Below are 17,666 nucleotides of genomic sequence, written 5' to 3'. Positions count from 1 at the left end.
CAATTTTTTCCGTTTACAAATTAGTTTTCATACCTTTCGAAAGGGTTCGACGTGAACGTTGATTAAGTAGCGCTGAAAATATATGGGAAGTCGATTAGTTAGTTGATTGTGTTTATAATATGAATCTGAGAATAACCAGTTATTTTTTTGAGTTTTTATCGTTCATCAAAATTGGTCAACGATGAATATGAGAATTTCAATATTTTCTACTCGACATTGTCAGCACTGAGATCGCGTACATAATAAGTCGATATTCATATCGTGGTGTGTTCTAATTTTCACATAATTTCTCTTAGACTTGAGATTTGATCTTTCCCTTTTCCCCTTTTCCTCCCTCCCGTCCCTCATCCAGGTATTTATATTAAATTATATACTTATGTGAAATTTTGTAACTGCAATGTTACGAATACCTGTTTTTTGTTACTCTTTAATGTACGTGTATTTATGTAACTGTTCTGTAAAATATAATTTTTAAATTGAAATTCTATTAAAAATTTAATTTTTAATAGAATTTCATAAAGCGAGATAAAAAATCGTATATAATTTTATTTATATAAGATTTTTTTATCTCAAGTTGAGACACCTACAATATTGACATATCATCCGAAGGGTGAAACATCCAGTATCTGATACATTAAATAATAATGAAATATAAAACAAAGAATGGAAAAGCCGGTCATTTAAACCTTGGACATTTTGATAGAGATTGTCAATTTATTTTGCTCTCGAAAAAAGAGGATCCTAAATTATATCGTATTCAATTTATCATCCTTAATTTGTTTTTATAAATCAAGTTTCTTTCGGATTCGTAATCGATTGACGTCCTCTAAGCCTTAATTATAATACCAGAACCTTTTCTAAAGACGCCTCACTTGATTATTTCTTGGAATACTATCGCTCCCACTAAAGGTCATCTATTTTAAAGGCTGAACATTTTGATCAGAATTTTGACCCTGTTATGTTGTTAAATTGTATTGAAGAAGTCAATGATAACGGCAAAATTAAGCATGTTTGAAAGAAAAATATTATAATAAAAATAATCCAGAAAACTTTCAAAATTCATTAACTGAATATTTTTCCATTAATTGATTCGGCAGTCATTCTGTAGGAATATGTATCTATTTTCAAATTAAATTCCACTTGGTGAATACAACTATTTCTTCAAATCTGAATTATGACACGTGTTCCGGTGCAACAGTATTTAAAAATAATACGGAATACATCCTAACCCGAGACACAAAAGTTTTTAAGGAAAAATTGTATTTACCTATCGAAATGTAAATTAAAAGTGATTAGTTTATCTCGTAAATTACAAATTCGGTAGATATATTAAGACCTTTTCTTATAAATTTTTTAATCTTGTTTTTAAGAAAAATTTGTTTTTTATTGTACATGGATTTCTTGCATATTGGCTAAAAGTATTGCATATTTTAAACGTACCACTGCTTAAATTTACTATTCTTGTCCGAAATTTAAAGGAAAATATTTATATATTACACGTGTCTTGACTGAGACTAGGGCTAGTGAAATACTAATAAATAATAATAAATAAATAAAACATTAAATTTGTATAGTTCTGAACATATTTTGTACTTATTTTGCAAGGGTTTTTGTAATAAACAGTATGATAAAAATATTTAAGTATGTTTTGTTGTGAATTTCATAAATCTTATATTAAATATCATTATTTTTTGAACAATTGAAATGTTTTTTGACACGTGTTTAACAGTGAAAACGCTTTACGTCATATTTTATAAATTAGTGGTATCTACTAACTAAATATAAAATTTTAAAATGGATAGATATAATAACAAGTGAGCACAGAATCGATGAATTAAAACATATCTTAAAATGACTATATTTATGTTTTGAATAGCAAAAAGAATAATATTTAGAATTTTAAATGTAGATTTAGAAATATGCTTACACGATATATTATACGAGCACCTTTTATATAAAACGAAAAAAATAAAATGTGTTTTTTTTTGGGAACTTAATTAATACGAAGATAGTAATTAAGATTTTTATAATGATTAAAGCTCCGTTATACACGATTAATTGCTTCGAATTAAATAATGCGATCACAGTATGAACTCGCTTGAAGAAAATTTAAAGCTTTCTTGTAGATTTTTATTGGATAAGTTCGGCATAAAGATAACAGGATATTGAATTATTATTGAAACAACAGGATGAAACTAGATTATAAAAGTATTATTAGATTAAAACACGCGATAAGAATTGTTTGATAAAATAATAGTTTGTGGGTGGTACATACATAAAGTTTAATATAGAAGTTCAAGTTTCATGTTTTGGATGTTAAGATGTTCGAACATCTATATATTTTTATGATATTTAAAAAAAATTATAAATTCTATACAACAGAATACGGAGTGATTAAAAAAACGTTAGTGAATGAAATCATTATTTGATAACATTTTTTGATATCACAACATAGATGAATAAGAATATGGAAGTCTGAGCTTATGACCGTCATAGGCTGTGATTGCTTTACAGATGTGTAACATTTATTATTTCTACCCATGATTGATATCACCATTTTTAAGCCTTTTAAACAAATTTTGAGATTAAGTCAAACCTTAAATTTTGGAAGCATTTTTTTTCAGAAAAAAGAGCGTCTTATAAGACGGAATTTTTTATCCGTAAAATACGGTATACAGGCTCATCGAAAAATAATGCCAACATTGCGTTACAAGAAATCGACTACAGACTAGACATCCGCAGAGCGACGAATGGTGCACATATTGAAACATACTAAGGTACGATTTTTAAAATCTTTTTCCTCACATTTTAACTTGTCCAGGAATGAGTTTATTTTAGTTTTTATAATTTTATATCATAGTCGATGCCATAAGTAACATATTTTCTTGAATAAAAAAATATTACCCCAGTAAATATGATTTATCAAAACATCTTAAATTTTGACATAAATCATGTTTTAAACATGTTTTAATATAAATCACGTCATAAATCATGTTTTGTATTGGTTGTACATATACGACCATACTCCTGGACAGGTTAATATTGTTATTATGTTTGTTAGAAATCACTTGTAATAGTTTTTTGTTAAACAGATCTTTTTTAAATGTTGGCATTATTTTTCGATGAACCTGTATTAGGTTTGACCTTGGTAGTTTCATTATGATATCCATAATAAAACACTTAAAACCGTCAATACCCATCGCGCCACCCTGTATATGGATGCAAAAATTGATGACCATTCCTTTGTCTGTGAGAAGAGCGAAATTATAAGGCGGCGATTGAAACATAATGACCAAAGTTGGATTGGTTAAAAAACGCATAAAACAAAAACAGGATTAAGCCCTTCATCTTGAATCCTTCCACCGTGAGTTTATTATTTTTAGGTTTAAAACTTTAGACATTAAGAATGAGTAAAAAAAGTTATCTAAAAAGTTGCAGGTTGCACATTAAACGTCATAAAAATTAATTGAGACCATTATTTTTCAACATGGTTTGGTTATTTAAAAATATATGTTTATTATACATGCTTGTATATCTGCAATATATAGGTATAAGTAACTGATAAATATCATGAACATAACCCGAATAAAAAGTAAGTTTTAAAAATAAAAATAATACTCACAAGGGATTTTATATATTTTTAAAATCACGATTTGAAGTTTAATATAAAATTTTAATTCGAGAAATAAATTCTCGAAATTCGGGATAGTTTTTAACGATTTAAATCAACGAAAATCACAATAATTGTCACATTTTGCAGTATGCCCCCGATAAATATATATATATCGATAAATATATATATAATATATATATATATATATATATATATATATATATATATATATATATATATATATATATATAAATATATATATATAAATATATATATATATATATATATATATATATATATATATATATATATATATATATATATATATATATATATATATATATACATAAATATATTTATATACACATATATATATATATATATATATATATATATATATATATATATATATATATATATATATATATATATATATATATATATGTATATATATGTATATATATACTTATATATATATATTTATATATATATATATATATATATATATATATATATATATATATATATATATATATATATATATATATATTTATATATATATGTATTTATATATATATATATATATATATATATATATGTATATATATATATATATATATATATATATATATATATATATATATATATATATATATATATATATATATATATATATGTAATATTTATTCAATATTACCATGGACTGGTACCTGAAGCGGAGGGCTGATCACCTTTCCTTCATGTGCAAAAAACGATCAAGATAACACTGCGATTAATACACAGTGCCCTATGCACCATTCGGGTGCGGATAAGGGTTTTATATATATATATATATATATATATATATATATATATATATATATATATATATATATATATATATAAATATATATATATTTGCAGGGCCTACGTCCCTGTCATGGGACAGTGTAAGTGATTACTTACTGATTATGCACTTGTAACATTCACCACATTTGATTGACAACCGCGCTACTAAAATTTCGGAAGTTATGTTTATGCTTCAATTGAAAAAATCTTGTGACTGGAAAAAGGTTTGAAAAAATGATTGGAAAAAGTAAGTTTTTTATTGAAAGAAACTTTTATGAAATGTATGTAGAATTGTCCCAACTTATTTTATATACTAGGAAATGCCTTCTTGAAATCGACACTTTCTTTCATATCCCACTTTTTGGTTGGAAAAAGTAATTTTTTTACTGGAAGAAACTTTTATGAAATGTATGTAGAATTGTCCTGAATTATTTTATATACTTACTAGGAAATGACACTTTCTTTCATATGCCACTTTAAGGCACCATCATGATTGAGTTTAGTATGTTTTTTTTAATTAGCAGAGACCTTAATGAATGTGCGATTTATATGAACAATACCTTAGCATATATTTTAACCGGTTTCACATGTCATCATGATATGGACCAATTATAAAGAATGTTTGTTTCTTTTCTAACAGCGAGATCCTTTTAACTGCTTTAGCGTTTTACTGTTGTGACCCTGACCGCCCGAATGGAACCCCTCTTTACCCTATTGGAAAAAATGTATCCAGGTTCCAAAATACACATGCGACAAGACTACTAATTAGTTTTAGATCTTGTATTTCCCTTAACGGTACTATTCACTCCGCAACCGCAGGAATGTCCACGGACGAAAAAGTATCATAATAATCTCATCCACGCCAGAAGACTATCGAAAAAAAGATGACGAATACGTCTAGGGATGTGGAAAACCGCAAAAAGAGACATAGGACGAATATGAAATATTTTGATTTTTTAAAATTCCTGATGCAATTGCTTTGGTTGTTTTTACTCGATGCCTTGTCGCTTTGACCAGAATCTCAATGAGATCGTGAATCAGAGTTCGCGTACTCGGTATAATTATGCAGATTCCGCGAATGTATACACATCGTATTGGTTTTAAAGTACCTGTTCGTAAATTTAAAGCATTAAACCGTGCATGCAAATCGTTAGTATTATAACACTGCAATAAATTATACGTCTATGTAATTGACGTTAATTTTTACAGTTAGGTATTGCAAACGCCGATGCATTATTTATACCATAAATTAAGACTTGATGACATCTAAATATTCATATAAAATTATGAACTAAGAAATGTAAGATAGTAGCAGGACCGGACTGTTTGTAGTCTGTAGTAAGTTGTGTATGGGCAAAAGGCAAACGATCATTTCAGTTTGATTAAACCATTCCGCCTGAGTCCGCCTCCGTGGTGTAATGGTTAGCGTGTTTAGCTACCGTACTTGATTTGATAGCGTCCCGGCTTTAATTCCCAGGGGGGGGGGTAAAATAAATATTTGTGATTTTAGACTCTAACATTTATTTAATATTCCCTGAATGGTAACTGAAGCGCAGGAGTGATCACCTTGCCTTCATGTAAGTAACGATCAAGATAAAATTGAGTTAATACGATGCAGTGCCCTATGCACCATTGGATGCGGATAAGGATTAGAAGAAGAAACCATTAGGGAGCATTGTGTGATGTGCGGCGGCCAGACCTCTTGAACCGGCCCTGGATAGGAGACCAGAAACAAATGACAAATTTAATGATTGTAAATGAGTTTCATACTTCATAAAATACAAAATACAGTAAAAGTAGAAAATACAGTATTTTTTTGCGATCGTATTATGTTTTATTTTGGGAAGAGATTATTAAAATTATTTATTATATCGGACACATTCTTATTACCCTACGGATGATATTTCAATTTTAAAGGTCTCCACTTGATATAGAACATTTATCGTTCGTTATTTTATATGAAAGAAGATGGAAGTCTAAGTGTCCCAGGGCTTTCAACCTGGCATTTGAAGATTATTTAAGTTATAAATTAATTGCTACATCTTACAACAACGTTTACTCGATTATCCGCCTTTATGTATAGTTGGGGCGTTGATTTCGAAGAGGGTTGAAATAAATTCTCGAGTGCTAAGGGCTATATGTAAATATTTTTATTATTTACACAAAATTTTCTTATTGTAAATGATCACATGTGTATTTGAATTCAAACTGATATTGTATATTGTAACTTGAATGATCACAAGAGTTATAAATCTTAGACTATTTCGCGAGATGGCGCTAATTAAATTTTATAACTTTCAAAAGCATTTAAATTATTTTTTTTTACTTTCAAAAGCTTGGTTATGTCTGGAAATAACTTTGTTTTCAATTAAAGGCAAATTTGTAATATATTTTCAGAAAATTTACATCCATACCTCCCTTTTTTTGAAATTGTGTATTCTTATGGGACTACATAGTGGAGACGATGTTAGAATAAAAAAGTGCCTATGGAAAGAGACTCAAGCGGTCTCCCGACCCCTGCCACGTGTTAATTTATTCACAATAAATACTTTTTCATAAGGACAATAAATACAATAATATTATATCACATCAAATTTTAAAATGTAATATTTGTATCAAAAAAATATTTCGTAACTTAATATCTTCAATGAAATACCAACAGAGAAATCGAGCACTGAAATTCAGGATATTTCAATCGCACTGCCTGTTTTCATTTATTTTTTGCACACCCCTTGTGAGGATAAATCCAGTACTTGTGTACAAGGATTTAAACACACTTTTACTATCTTTAAAATATGTTTTTCCTAGTGAACACTAAATAAGACGAAAATATTTTTCTAAGAACTAGTTTACCCATGAAAACTAGAGTAGTAGATAATTTATTGTAGTAAGAGCACGGTTTGAGAGATTTTTTTCTTCATCATACATCTTCTGATTATTTTGATTTTTGTTTATTATTTTTTGACATGGAAGTCTGGTCGTTTACGGAGCTGACGACCGTCATAGGCTGGTTTAAGTGATCACTTTACATACGTGTAACATTCACCAATTCTACCCATTATTGACAACCACACTTCTGAAATTCTTGGCTCTATATACAGTATATGAACCAATTTTGAAACATTGTTCTAGAATCACTAGAACTTCACTAGAGACATCTATTGGTGAGATGAAAAGAAGCTTTTTATTGAGATACATCTTTTAAATATATCTTCTTCATTATAGGTCATGTCAGGTCTCCTCTACTCGACTATCACTCGAGAGTATGTAGCCATGTATTGGGCTGCTCTAAGCAGTACCTCAACTATTCTGATCCGCATCCAATCTCGTATATTCTGGGGCTAGGAGGATCTGCCTTTTACTTCATTAAATGTACTCGTATATTCAAAAATAAATTACATTAAAAAAGTTTTATAAAAAAGCATTTCATAGAATACGTATAGCGTTCACTAGAGTAACAGAGTTTTGACTGAATTTTGGTTTAAAAGAAATACATATTTTACAAATATATACAAATTTTACATACATATACATATTTTACACAGATATAAATATTTTACACAGATATACACATTTTACACAGAAATACATATTTTACAATTTCAAATATTATTCAAGTTTAGCATAAATGACGTGTTATAAGTTTACACTTTATTCATTAGAAAGAAAGATTTTTATTTTACGTCGAGGATGAAGATGGGAATAATTCATTATAAGGTATTTTCATGAATATTTTGTTGCTGTATCCAGTTCCAATTTTATCCCAAATAATTTCGACAATGGGAAGTAGTTCTCCGTAGATCAATCTCCAGTTATTGTTAGCGAAATCGTAAGCGATTTTATCTAGAAAAAAATAAATGTTTAAAATACAGTATCCATTAGATTAATTGAAACAAAACTTTTTTCTTCGAATTTTCAACTTTGGCAACAATTTCTTTGATTTTTCGAAAAATATTTTAAAAATTAATTTTACTAGTGAAATACCACAATTTCTTAGAACATACTCTGACACGCGTTTCGGTGCATTCACCATCATTATCGAACATAGCTTATGCTGGATACATCGAAATACGTATCTAATAATGGATTTAGAAGTAATAGTGGTAGAAATACCCCTTTTACTTCCAATTCCAGTCAATTTTAAAATAAAATATGGAAAGTAACTGCTGAATCAATAAACACAACATTTCGAGTTTGTTCACAAATTTTAGCTTCTTTCGTTTCCAAAGTTATCTATGTGAATGTTGTGTGGAAGTGACGTGTAGTTAGTTGGTTATTTAGGTAGATCTGAAATATATAAACGATTTTCTTTTCGTATAAATAAGCATAGTAAAATGTGCCCTCAGCATGGGAAAACTCAGTGACGGTACATTATTGTAATAGGTGTTATTTTGTCTATGATGAAAAATAAATTTGAAAATAAATTAGGATTTATAAATGAAGAATGTCATACTTAGTTCTGGATTGTCGTCAAATATACTCGGAATATGAACTTTCATGCTGCGTACTTCCGGTCTCATGAAAAATTTTACAATGCGCATGTAAGTCTTTCCATCCTTCGTTTCCGGCTTCCCTGTGAGTTTGTACGTCCACGTGACATCCGCTAAATAATAATAAAAATAACAATTAAGTAACACACTACTACTAACATTAATCCCATTGCCTTCATGTAAGTAACGATCAAGATAACACTTCGTCAATACGATGCAGTGCCTGAAGTAGACATATAAGAAGAATAAGATGAATTGATAAAATGTAAAAAGAAAAATGACGGAACTTATTTCATTGACAATATTTTAAGTATGTACAAATCTCGATTTGTCCACTTAGGAGTTATGTATATTGACATCTCAAAATAGATTTAGAAGAATTTTTGAACATACTTTAAATATTCTAATACAAAACAAGTCACACTTTTAAGTTAATATTCATGAATTTTTTTGATAATATTTTCAGGCGTCTAGTAGGAGGGTATAGAAGCGGGTGAGGAAGAACAGTGAACAGTTTGGCCAAAAACTCACGTGTTCTGAAATCTGAATGAGCTGATGAAACGACAACGCTCCAGCGAATTCACGAGTTTTTGACTAGACACGTTTGGGATGATCCCGAGATTAACGCAAATGCGGCGAAAGAGCTGGAGGATATCACAAAAGAAGCGTTCCAGGACTGTTTCCAAAACTGGAAACACCGTTAGGATAAATGTATGCGTCGGGGAGGTAAACACTTTGAAGGGGACCCAGACTTCGAAAAACCAAACTTCTATATAAAGTGCATTTTGTTTTATGACGTCAGTCTACTTATTAACTGAACCGCCCAAGTTAGGTTATCAAGGATATATAGAAATACACTTACACATTGTATTGTTAAAAAAACCCTTAGAACTAAAGACAAGGGCGTTCAGTCTGCCTTCGCCTTTCACACTGCCATCGACTGTTATTTCCTTATTCGACATGTCGATTTCTAATTCGAAAACATCATCTTGGATATTTGATCTGAAAGAGTAAAGGAAAATGTCACAGTAAAAACAAAATATATATGGGGATTTTTGTGCAAAATACAATCCTTTGCAATCCAATCTTGTGGATATTGTGATAAAAATATTTGATATATTAAAAAATATCCACATCAAACCGCTAGAAATCTAAAAGTTAAAATCAAAGAACGTTGTCGAGGTGTTATAAGTAATAATTTTTCAGGGTTCGTGAATCAAATAATACACTTCTCACTCTTTGGACGCACACACACTTAAATTATTACAATCAGTAATATTAAAAGGCCAATAAAATTTAGAAATACAACACAAAAAAAATGTAAAAAACATTAATTTCAGAAATTCCTCATCCTTGCTTTCTAAATCCTTGTTACACCTAACTCCACCCCTTTTATCAGTTATAATTCCACCCATCTCTATTTTACTTTTAATTGGTAAAAACGAATATTTTATAGTGTTATTTACCAAGTAAAATTTAGATTCAAAATGGATAAATAGCTGTATTACCTACCACAAAGTGACTGCCAAATCAATCAATGAGTTTTTTGATTACTTATTAGTTTGTACTTTCATTTGTTGACGAGAACATCTGTAGTTCTCCAAATTAGTCATGTTTACATTAATAAACTCAAAAAAGTGGTCTTATACAAAAGTTACAATTTTATATTTAAAGCATCATGTTATCCCGCAAAATTTAAAATATGATCATCGCTATAATTGTAATAATGCTCGTACCTTACAGCATGAACGATTGCGTTACTCATCCCATAAGACCTCACGTTTTGGAGAATAGCTTGTCCGGAAATCTGGAAGAAAAAAAAAAAAATTTATTGCCAAAAAGTTAAAAGGAATAAAGATGTAAAATAAAGGAATAAATGAAGAATTTTTTATGGTTGGCAAAAAAACCTTACAAACAGAATGTATTACTAAAAAATAATAATGAAATTATAAATATTACTACAATGAAACCTCTATCGTTTTCAAAGGGGCCTATTGAAATAAACTATAAATACGAGAAAACAATGAATGCGGGATTATGAAGTCAATACAAAGGAGATGCGATAGAGTAAAGATATCGTCCTCCCAATCTGCATAACCTAGATAGGTTAAAATTCCAAGAAGAATATAATTTAAGATTTTTTTTTAAACAAAGCTGAACAAAACCAAAAAACATTTAAGTTTATTGCATTTTAAATAATCTGTGATCGACAGTTGTTTTTTTACTGTATTTCGGCTTTGCAAATAAAGTTAAGGAATTTTGACGTCGAATGTAGAAGAAATAAACGACACATCCGGGAAAACGATTATTCAAGGAACGATAGATAAAGGTTTCACTGTATATCGCCAAATAAAAAACTTATTTTGTTTATATTTTTATGATTATTTCTGAACAAAGAACATGTTTTGTTGAGTTTTTAATCTAGTTTATTTAAACTAGTTTAGATGTGATGTTTATGATTAATTATGATTTACATTTATGTAATAATTGCATGCAAGATGACTGTGAGCCAAGGTTGCAAAAGTTGATTTTAAGAGCAAGGGTAATTACAAATGACGTTTTGACCTAGAACTGGCATCGAGCAAACACGTGTGGTCATTAAGTCTACAAATAATCATATACATTTTTTTAAATTTCAACCATTAGTTAATGTATGGTAATATTATTTTTTTTTCATGAAGAAAAGTGGAGTATTTTTTCACATATTTTTCCTGCCTTAGTTATTTAATTTCATTCATCGATTCGGCAGTCACTTTGTAGCAATATAAATCCATTTTTAACAAAGGTTTTACTTGGTAAATACCACAATTTCTTAAAATCTATTGTGACACGTGTTTCGATGCGTTCTGCACGTTTTATTAATTTGTAAAGAGTTCATTGAAATTTTGCTTATGAAGATTAAAGTTAATAAAACTTCAAAGCTTTTATTTAAACATGTTTTAAATAAAAGCTTAAATTAGATTAAAGTACTCAACCTATGTAACTTGCAACAAAGATAAAAAAAAAACAAAAAAAAGACCCACCTGCAAAAAAAAATCGCAATACCTGGATTCGAAAATAAGTATTTCGGTATTCAATCGATCATGCAGAGCTTTTCGCGATCAAATACGAAAACGATTACTAAAGCTTTCAAAGTCCCTATCCAAAGTCCTAAGGAGGAACACCAAGCAACCTAGCCATCCCCGGACTAGAATAATAATGTCTTCATACCTGATTCCGCTTGTATTCGATGACTAGTTCCTTCTGAATGTGGGGGTCCAAGGATTTCAGTTTGAGTTCGGGGACCCCTGCACACAAATCTTTGATAGCACTTTGGATGTTAGTTTTCAAACAGTCATCCAACTCGGGATCTTCGCGATCACACACTTTGAATATGTCAACTGTGAATAATAAAAAAATTCTTAAATATTTTTTGCAGATACTTCGTGATACATACTCACCTTACTATAAATGTTTTTTGTGTTGTGGTTCATCATTTTATTTTTATGTGTTGTGGCTCTTAGCATTTAACCAGCGATATATCTTCATACATATTTTGTACTCGTTATTTGCATTATTCAATCAAATAACGGTGCAATTATTTTTGCAGTATTCTTGTGTAATGGATACAGTAAAAAAACTATGTTTCTATGTTTGTGTGTAAATATTTCACATGCTTTTATTGTTAGGTTGTTGGAAAATGAGCTCAATCGTGTATTGAATGAAAAGCGAATTTTTCTCAGGTAGCCAGATAATTAGACTTCAAAGTGACTGAGGTTTATGCAATTCTATAGAATCTAGGAAGGTATGAAATACCTTCCTAGTATTACAGATTCATAACAGTATTTATTTATCAAAATAAATATGTTTATACATACATCGCTCACTCCTTTCAAGAACGTCATAAATCAAAAATCGTCAATTTTCAGTTGTGCATGTTTTCGAAATGCTCAGAAAATGTACTTTATCCCAGCAAAAGAGGCATATTTTTAATTTAATATTTACCAGCTACAGGGCAGAAAATGTTGTTTTTGCTTTTTGAAGAAAAGGTATTGTTTAATTATTTTGTTGAATATATTGAATATTTTTCAAATGGAGAAAAACCCTTTACGTTTTACCTAAAAAGATCTGTTGCACAGTAAAAAGTTCAATAAGTGGCTTGATGTTTATTTTTAATACATTGTGTTATATTTTTAAACGTTAAAAACGTTCTCCTGAAAAATCAAGTTTTTTGATTTATGACGTTCTTGAAAGGAGTGAGCGACATTTGGTATGAAAAAAGGCTTAAATGTAAAAAGTAAAAAAAAACTTTCAAAGTTTTTACTGTTGAGGTTATTAATGTAAACATGACCAGTTTCGAGAACTGCAGATGTTCTCATATGTGCAGATATGTCAGCTAGCCGTGTTTACACTAATAAACTAAAAAAGTGGTCTTATACAAGTATCTTACTTTTTAAAAATTTGATTCATTATATTGTTCCACAAACTTTGAGCCAAATAAAAAAATTAAATAAGAAAAAAAGTTTAAATTATTAAAGAAAACACTTTTACCACATTTTTTCACTTTTTTACCACTTGAAATTGATTTTACCACAAAGGTAATTGCCTTTTTTGTTATTAAATTTACTGGTTGCACCGATCAATTAATTTTCAGGGTCTACATACAATATAGCTTTAAATATTATTTTGATTATAAATGGCGCATTATTTTTAAATTCAATTATTCATGAATTTTCTATGGTACCTATTGTTTTTCATATGCAGAAATTATATGTTTTTAAAAATAATTACGGTAATACTTGTTTCTAGAAATCTTTACTAAAAAATAAGACCTTTTACTAAAAAAATCTATGTACTGGAGGTCCCGGGTTCGATTCCCAGGGGGGGGGGTGACAAGAAGTATTTCTGATTTTACACTCTAATATATTTATATAATATTACCCTGGACTGGTCCCTGAGGGGCAGGAGTGATCACTCTGCCTTCATGTAAATAACGATCAAGATAACTCTGCGTCAATACGATGCAGTGCGCTATGCACCATTGGGTGCGGATAAGGGTAGAATGAATGTTAAAACAAAACAAAAAAGTGGTATTTACAAAGTAATATTCAAATTAAAAATGCATAAATGTTATAGTACAATGTGACTGCCAAACTAATAAATGAAACCAATATACGTTCATTCGATCTCAATATCAAAAGTTTGATCATTATTTCGTATAGATAAAATTACTATTTTCTAAAAAAAGTTTTAAAAAAAATACAGTAATTATTAAAAGATCTTTGTAAGGAGAAAAATAGTATGAACAAAAAATATATAATGTATTAACATAACATATGAACAAGAAAGTTTGTGTATTATTATATAAAATGTATTATGTAACATTATATAATATGGTTAAACGTGTATTATAAGACCGGCTTTAAATAATGGGGTCATTTTTTGGTGTTGCATAGATTGTGATAAAAAATACAATTGCATTATAAATACATATACGTATGTTTGTAAATATAAACGAGTATTATATATATATATATATATATATATATATATATATATATATATATATATATATATATATATATATATATATATATATATATATATATATATATATATATATATATATATATATATATATATATATATATATATATATATATATATATATATATATATATATATATATATATATATATATATATATATATATATATATATATATATATATATATATATTGGGTTGATGCAAAAGTAATGACCGTTTTTTATGATCCCAGGTAAAAAATTTTTTTTCATAAATTATGAATAGTATCTTCTTTTTTTATGATTCCATTGTATAAAGGATGCTTTCCCTCTACTTTCTATTCAGTTTTGGCTTGGCCAGAGTACAGTAATAACCCCTTGTATTTTTTCAAAATGTCGTTCGATGAAGTGCATTTACGTCATTGTTTACTTTATGAATTCCGTAAAGACAATACCGCGAGTGTGGCAACCAAAAACATTTGTGAAGTGTACGGAGCAGATGTCATCAAAGTTCGACAGGTACGAAGATGGTTTGCAAAATTCCGATCTGGAGATTTTTCACTCATTGATAAACCACGTACCGGGCGGCCATTGAAGTCTGATGAAGACGAATTAAAAGTCATAATTGACATCAATCCACGTCTAACCATCAGAGAGATTGTGTCAATGATGGGAGTCAACCAAACAATCGCATTAAGACATTTGAAGCGTATGGAAATGGTTTCGCGGTACGACGTTTGGATACCTCATCAATTGTCGGCTGCCAATTTATTGGATCGTATTTCAACGCGCGTTGCTTTGAGTGCGAGACAAAAACATGAACCTTTTTTGCATCGTTTGGTGACGGGAGATGAGAAATGGGTCGTGTACAACAACGTGACAAGAAAAAGACATTGGATTATATCTGGACAAGCCCCATTAACAACTTCGAAGGCCGAAATCCATAAAAAAAGTTATACTTTGTGTTTGGTGGAATAATAAGGGTATTGTGTAATTTGAACTCTTGGAACACGATAAGACAAGTACAGCAGAACGATATTGTCAGCATTTATCCAAATTGAACATGGCCCTTCAAAAGGATAGACCAGAATTGGTAAACAGAAAAGGGGCAGTGTTTCATCACGACAACGCGCGACCACATGTGGCTATGATGACCCAACACAAGCTAAATGAGTTAAATTGGGATGTTATCAAGCATCCACTGTATTCTCCAGATCTTGCTCTTTCTGAATTTCATTTATTCCGATCACTGCAAAAAAATTTAAATGATGAAAAAAATTATTCAATAGAGCAGGTAAAAACATCCCTTACTTCATTTTTCGCATCAAAATCCACGGAATTTTATACTACTGGTATTAATAAGTTGATAGAAAGATGGGAGAAGGTTATAAGAACTGATGGAAATTATATAATTTATTAAATAAATAATACACAAGAAAAAAAAAATTAAAAAAATATATGTAAAAAACGGTCAAAACTTTTGCATCAACCCAATATATATATATATATATATATATATATATATATATATATATATATATATATATATATATATATATATATATATATATATATATATATATATATATATATATATATATATATATATATATATATATATATATATGTATATATATATATATATATATATATATATATATATATATATATATATATATATATACATATATATATAATAAAGTATATATATATATAATATTATAGGTGATAGGAATAGTTTAACTGCGTGTGATTGTTTAATAAACCACTTTAGAATACCTTAAAAATTATTAATATACAAAAGTAACTTTACTCGAATACTTTGATTACATATTTTGATTTTTGTCATTTTTCATAAGAAATAAAATGTTTCAATTGTTAATAAGTGGGAGTTTTGAACAATTTTTAAATGATAAAACATTTGATGCCACGGTATTGATAATTTAAGATGAAAAATAATTAATTAAATTAGTATGTTTTTGATATAGAATCGTTAAAAAAAATACCAACAGTAAAATTAATATTTATTGATTTTTTTACTATTTTAAATGCGATGAATGTATTTATTTACGGCTGAAGCCAATTTTCAAAAACATATTACATAGAAATACACAATAAATATAGCGATACTACATCAACTTAGGCAAAGAAAAAAGTGTGAAGCTTTAAAAATAAATAAATAAAGGTTACTTACGCATTGTCATCGTTTGCACCACGCTAAAACTATAGACTAGACATACACTTAATATAAAAAGCTTCATTTTAAAATAAAATATCTTCGTAATTATTGTACAGTAAAATGTTTACAAATTAAGGGTTTGATATAGATTCAATGTAATCACAAGCGCAGGTTTACTGGGAATATAGTGGCATGGTATTTCAGACTGACTGAATGGATAATAATGTGAGTTTATGTAGGTGAGTATATGTATTTGAGTGGAGCGAATTTGCTAGAGAAGGGGTTTCTCGAGGCTGACAACATCAGCTCTGATAAATAAAATACTTAGTCATACACATCTTTATAAACGCACTTTATTAGAAATATTATTACCTTTGTAGTATGACTATATATATTCTGTTTTTCTATTAGTTCGGGGGAATTTAGAAGTCCGCTCTCTCCGTAGCGACCTAAACATGTACCTGTCTTTTTTATTGTTTTTAAAAAATATATTTTTTCTTCAAAAAACGGTAAGAGCTAAAAGAAATCGGCAAAAATGATTGTCTATAAAATGTTTTAATTTTCATTTTGATAAGAAGTATACGTTCGGAAATGTAACTGTAGTAAAACCTCGATATAACGGACTTCTTTTAAACGAGCTTTGGATGTAAATGTCAAATGTAAAAAAACCCTGTTAATACATGTATAATATTAACAGGGCAAAATTGTTTGCGTACGCAGCATGTAAAAAAATTTTAGCGGCCACGGTAATCTCAACTAGAATTTTGTATTGTTTTACTTATATAACCTTATCCGCACCCAATGGTGCATAGGGCACTGCATCGAATTGACGCAGTGTTATCTTGATCATTACTTACACGAAGGCAAGGTGATCACTCTTGCGCTTCAGGAACCAGTCCAGGGTAATATTAAATAAATATTTCAGTGTAAAATCACTAATATTTATTTTCACCCCCCTGGGAATCGAACCCGGGACCTCCAGCAAGGTAGCTAAACACGCTGACCATTACACCACGGAGGCGGACATGAGTATTGTTTATTTATATCTTTA

At 28.9% G+C, this 17,666-nt stretch overlaps 1 protein-coding gene across 1 annotated transcript; it reads right to left on the bottom strand.

Annotated features, from left to right (window-relative positions):
- Positions 1-8,080: 8,080 nt before the first annotated feature.
- LOC148301127 (circadian clock-controlled protein daywake-like) lies at positions 8,081-16,634 on the bottom strand. Its single transcript, XM_088273778.1, has 6 exons — positions 16,631-16,634; positions 12,142-12,311; positions 10,668-10,738; positions 9,794-9,933; positions 8,895-9,044; positions 8,081-8,284 (listed from the first exon to the last, which is right to left on the bottom strand). Exons 1-6 carry the CDS (start codon positions 16,632-16,634, stop codon positions 8,121-8,123), a joined length of 699 nt encoding a protein of 232 aa, XP_088129904.1. The 3' UTR covers positions 8,081-8,120.
- Positions 16,635-17,666: the final 1,032 nt, after the last annotated feature.

The sequence above is a fragment of the Brachycentrus maculatus genome, unplaced genomic scaffold, assembly GCF_059751285.1.
Source record: "Brachycentrus maculatus isolate JH-2025_06_01 unplaced genomic scaffold, ASM5975128v1 h1tg000602l, whole genome shotgun sequence".
Classification (NCBI taxonomy): domain Eukaryota; kingdom Metazoa; phylum Arthropoda; class Insecta; order Trichoptera; family Brachycentridae; genus Brachycentrus; species Brachycentrus maculatus.
The sequence above is the reverse complement of the archived record's forward strand: the minus strand, read 5'-3'. Positions and strand labels throughout refer to the sequence as shown.